At 35.2% G+C, this 5,623-nt stretch overlaps 1 protein-coding gene across 2 annotated transcripts in view; it reads right to left on the bottom strand.

Annotated features, from left to right (window-relative positions):
• Positions 1–5,623, bottom strand: part of Mtx2 (metaxin 2) — a 51,361-nt gene that overhangs the window by 28,026 nt on the left and 17,712 nt on the right. For both annotated transcript variants that reach the window (XM_005346603.2, XM_026778768.1), the window contains exons 2-3: positions 4,169–4,216; positions 3,112–3,158 (exon numbers count right to left, since the gene is read on the bottom strand). In XM_005346603.2, the coding sequence (XP_005346660.1) occupies positions 3,112–3,158; positions 4,169–4,216 (95 nt within the window). The remainder of the gene's footprint in view (positions 1–3,111; positions 3,159–4,168; positions 4,217–5,623) is intronic.

Below are 5,623 nucleotides of genomic sequence, written 5' to 3'. Positions count from 1 at the left end.
CCCCCTCCATCCTGGTCTAGGAAGGTGAACATCCAAACTGGCTAGGCCCCCACAAAGCCAGAACAAGAAGTAGGTATTGGTATAAAAACAGAGAAGTCGACCAAAAATTAACTACTTTTTAAATGAGGCTACCAGAAATTTTGAATTACTTAGTAGCTAGCAGTATATTATCTACTAAGATAGTTGGTCTAAGTTTAGAGAGTAAGAGACAATAGTAATGGAATTATCAGGTTTGTTTTACGAATCACTATAAGCCTAAACCCCTCAAAGAAGCACTTTAAAATGAGAACTGTGTCTACACGTGTGTGTACTGTGTTACATAAACACTGAGCCCATGAGAATGTATCAGGCTAACTTTTCACCACAGTCAGCAATCAAGAGCACATTACGACCAAGCAGCACTCAGGCAAGCCTAAACTTGTAGACAGATGATACAGAGACAGCAAATCACAGGGGAACTGATCACCGGGAGGAAAATTATTTTCTTTTAAACTGAAGTCATAAAGGTGCCTACCATTAAAAATAGTCAAGAAGTTAGCTTTCAGAATATAATAAACACCTGTCTATGTGATTAAGTAAATTATAATTTCCTGATGGCATAATTGGTGGACTATTAAAATGTCTAATATTTTATATCTGGTATCTTCTAGAAAATAAACAGTTTATAGATACTTGTCACGTTGTTTTGATCAATTTTATACATCAGACATAAAGTCCTTAGCTCATTCTTCTAAACAGATGCTGTTGCTCTATATAGAAGAAAATTACTCCATAAAGTTTATATCAGATATGTGAGAAAGTCGCATTTATAGTCATGGCTACTATCAGCTGTCAAGTCAAAGAATATTGAAGAAAACCAAGAATTTTTAATATATGCTGGTTAATTTATCATCTAAGTGACATATGTAGGATAAAAATTTGAAATGGTTAAGCAAAATTCAATTATTTTAAAAGGTCTTTTTTGGTGTTATTTTCAGCCGCAACTGTGATTTGAGAAACTAAGGTGAGAAAACAAATTAAAAGGAAACATAACAACAATAATATTTACCAAGCTGGGTCTTTTTATCTCCCCTTCCAAGGAAAACTTAAACATCACTTTTTAAAATGGTAATATTCTGCTATTTTGCTTTGTATAGAAACTGATTAAACCACCTAGACTTTGGCTGTTCAAGTCTGGCACCCTTTATATATGGAACCGGGGAGCTCATGGTAGAACTGACCTATCCACTGTGGAACAGCAAGTGTGCGGCAGATCTGGAGTCCACCAAATAGGGACATGCAATGGATTCCTCCAACAGCTCTGACAACCCACGTGCGTAACCACTGCTTGTCTTCAAGGAGCCAAACTCTCCCTAGCTGAGAATCATTAGTCTATTCCTACCCAAAATTCTGTCCTATTTGTTCAAAACTAATCACTGCAGTACTCTCTACGATATTATTTCATCCTAAGGGCTCTTTGTAAGGGATCCCTAGACGACTTCAGTAAGGAGCAAACATACTGAAATACATACAAAGTAGCCTGGGCACATTTCTTTTTCTGCATCCAGTAGGAGATTTTTCTGAGGAAAAAATGTTAATTAGCTTTGTTAGATCCTTAAAGTGCTACCGCCCAAACGGCAATTAAAAGGGGTCAAGAAACAGTGCTTCAACTAAAATATTCACTATGCTCTGAGGCTATCTTTTCAAAGATATAAAGACTGAAAATATTATTTTATATACAGCAAATAATTTATTTGTGCAGTCATTTATCAGGCAAGATTGCTTCACCACACTAAGAAACCATTTACACAATATACATCTATTGGGTGCATTCTCTATTCCAGGCAGCTATGTTTTGTGTGTGTGTGTGTGTGTGTGTGTGTGTGCGCGCAAAATGTTAAATTCCATGTATCTCACAAAAGCTGTACAAAGGCTGTATGTATTACACATAACTGAAAATTTATTCATCAAAAGTTAAGATAAAAATAAATAAAAATTAAATAGAATTTAAAGACAAAATAAAGGCAAAAATTATAATTTATATTCTTGGTAAAAGATAGATATAAGACAAATGTAAAAACAACATAATAGATCCACCAACTAATAAATTTCTGTCCAAGCACATTTCTTCCCATCTTTTCTTTCCTTCTCTGCCTTAAAACAAAGATGAACTGAATACCATACCATCTACAGCCTCACTGAATGACAAGACCAGACAGTGGTATTAAACCCAGTGGTTATCAAATTAAATAAAAAATATAAATGAGATGACCTAAAATTAAATGCTTAGCATTATGCCTCCAATACGACAGAAGCTTGACAAAATACTTTCTCTCCTTCCTTTCTCTTTGTCCTCCAGGAGCCCAGTCTCACCTCCAATAAATGTCACACATTACAGACCCTTTTTACATGCTGTACAGTCAATCTCCTTTGTGCTGCAAACTACAGAAGCTAAGTACCTCAGCAGCTAAATATATAAAATATTTATTTAATTTTATAGCCTACAGAAACATTTACTTTTTTCAAGTAAACAATTCTCCATGTATTCCATAGCACAGTTTTAAGTTCACATTGCCAAAAATCTTTTTTGGATTATACAACGTAACATTAAATTTAAAAAGCAATTGCACTCAATAAGTGGACTGGGAATAATAAACACACATACAATCAATAAATATATGAGGAATAGCTGGAAAGAATCTATCTGCTTCAAAACTGGCAGAATTAAGTTAGCATGTGTATAACAAGCAGAATGATGATTAAAATATGTAGCGAATAACTCTTTACAAATAACTTAGAAAATAATTCTGAGTATGTACGTAAAATTATTACCCCAAGTAAAATAGTGTATCTAACCAAAAACAAAACAACTGCTAAGATTGAATGTGTTGTCCTCTTAAAAGTAATTTTGCTTAAAGGAATAGATAATGAAGTGTATTTTACATCCTGACAACTGAAAATACTGTATAAAATTATACTTCACAGAAGAGTAAGATTATACTAATAATGGTTAAGTCATACAGAAAAACTCTAAACATACAATACTAGACTTTCAGTAGGGGGTGGAGTGCAACTCAAAATGATATACATCCTCTAGCACAAAGAACAAAATTACATTATTTACATATTTACCTGCACAGCAAGAGATGCTGCATTGTCAGAAAGCAAAATTTGCTCCCCTGTGGAAACATAAAGAAAGGTATGAGTCCAAAGTTTAACTGTTAAATAAGCAAAATATATTAAATATTATAAAAGTTATTTCTATTTTAAAAAAGGATATCCGACACTAAAGCAATTATGAAGCTTTATATCAATGCTGCCATGTAACAGTTTCAATTAAATTATCATGTGTAAGTTATGATAAAATAGGGACATTCTAAAATTATCTGATCATTTATCTCATTTTTTCAGCAATTAAAATTACTTATTTAGAACATCCATTTTTACAATTTAAAAAAGTATTTTTTCTTTTCATTAAAATGAACTAAAATAGTATCTGTTCAAATCTCTCTAGTTTAAAGTAAAAGTATTCACAACCACACAAACCAGCTTACAGTTAATATTGCTCTGTGTGTCTAGGTCTGTCACACAAAAGAAAGATGACAAGTTCGCTGCAATAAAAATTCCATGCTTAGAAGACGGGGGCTGCTGCCTATTAGTCTTCATTACTTTGCAGTCTTCTGACAACTGTAGCAGGCTGCTGAGCCCCAAATGGGGTCCATAATGTGATCTGATGATATATGAAGAGCTGCTAAAGGGAGCCTGAACCATCCTAGCCTATACATTTTAACAGTTCCTTTTTACTGAGAGCCCACTTTACCACAGGACTTGGAAAATCTGCTGTCTCAGCTATTGGTGCAGTAAATCTGCCAAGTGCTCCTGCAACCACATCATTTTACACTGCCTATAGCAGCCAATATAACGAGTCAATAGTAAACTAAGGACCTTATAGGCTATGAATAGTTGGTTACCTGGCAGATACAAGTTTAGGCAAAACCTCATAGACAAATTATACAAGGGAATCCTTCTTTGTATTTTACATTCTCAATTGGATTCGTACATTTGGGGGATGCAGCGAGTTTCGTTTGCTTATTTGCCTGGTCAGCTGGTTCAGTTTAGCTTGGGGGTTTATTGTTGGTTATAAGTATATTTTAGCACAAAGCCATTTTAATTGTGAATAAGAACCTACCTCTCAGTTGCTGATATAAGGTGGCATTTTCAGGCCAAGGTTCTGTGGCTGCAGAAACAAGGCAACGATAATCAGGCACATGGGCAAAAGCATATCAATACTCAGCAAATCCATCAGTGTGTACACTGGAAAGCATTTCAAAGCTAAGGTGACACTTAACTACAGCAATGAATCATACTACCTTAGACCATAGGATAGCCTACTTAAAAAGGCTAGACTGTTTTAATGTTTATTGTGTGGTGATAAGGTTTTTCATAGAAAAAGAGGGAATATCTTGCCCAATTAACATAAAATTAGCTTCCTTAAAAATAGCTATATGCAAAATAATGTTTATACAACAAAATACTGGTACTTTATTCAGCACAAAAAATAAATAATGCTGAGAACATTTTACTGTAAGCTTTTCAAAAAGTAAACTTTCCCTCACTAGATGAAAGAAAACACACATCTGTTAACAACCTGTCCACCTTTCCTTTTTTTAAAAGTAGTACTACAAAAACACAGGAATCCCAGCGAACATTAGAAGGCTCCACTGCCTTGACTCCAGGACCGGCACCCTACAAAATGATAAGCATTAATGCATCATAGGCATTAAGAATTACAAGGTGAAACAAAGTCAGTAAAACTAATTTTAAGCCTGATAATGAAGCTTGACCTTGACCCTTACTCTCCTGTCTACACAAGACTGCAGTTGTAAGGAGAAGCTAGCTATAAATCCACCAGCGCTAAGGAAAAGCACTCAATTCTAAAAAGACTCTGATCAACTGTGCTTAAGAAGCAAAATGATTTTTGCCCTGTGGTGGTGGCTGTGCTTGCCTTTAATCCCAGCACTCAGGAGGCACAGGCAGGAGACTGTGAATTCCAGGCTAGCCTGATCTACAAAAGCAAGTTCCTGGACAACCAAAACTACACAGAGAAACCCTGTCTTGGAAAAGGAAAACACACGCACACATACACACAACAAAACAAACAAAGAGAAGAAGCAAACCCAGAAGAGTGGACCTGGGAGAGAGGAGAGGTGGAAATGGAAGGAGCGGAGGGAGGAGAAACTTCGCACCAGATGTACTGAAAACAAAAACTTTAAAAAAATATTTTAAAAATAAAAAGTAAAAAAGAAGCAATAGTTGTATTAACAGAATATACAGGATTATCAAGATCTCATTTACTAACTTCACCTCTGTAAAGGACATAAAGCATAAACTAATCCTATAAAGCAACTATAATTGCTATTAGCAAGAAAGTGGGTTATGATAGTTAATAAATGATAGTCTTCTAACTGTTTATGTTAATCTAGTCTCTGACACAGCAACAAATCATTTTAATATATAATTATAGTTGATTTTTAAAAGAAACATATATGGCCGGGCAGTGGTGGCGCACGCCTTTAATCCCAGCACTCGGGAGGCAGAGGCAGGCGGATCTCTATGAGTTCGAGGCCAGCCTGGTCTACAAGAG

The sequence above is a fragment of the Microtus ochrogaster genome, chromosome 4 (genome assembly GCF_000317375.1).
Source record: "Microtus ochrogaster isolate Prairie Vole_2 chromosome 4, MicOch1.0, whole genome shotgun sequence".
Taxonomy (NCBI): domain Eukaryota; kingdom Metazoa; phylum Chordata; class Mammalia; order Rodentia; family Cricetidae; genus Microtus; species Microtus ochrogaster.
Note: the sequence above shows the minus strand (reverse complement) of the source record. Positions and strands in the feature narration are given on the sequence as shown.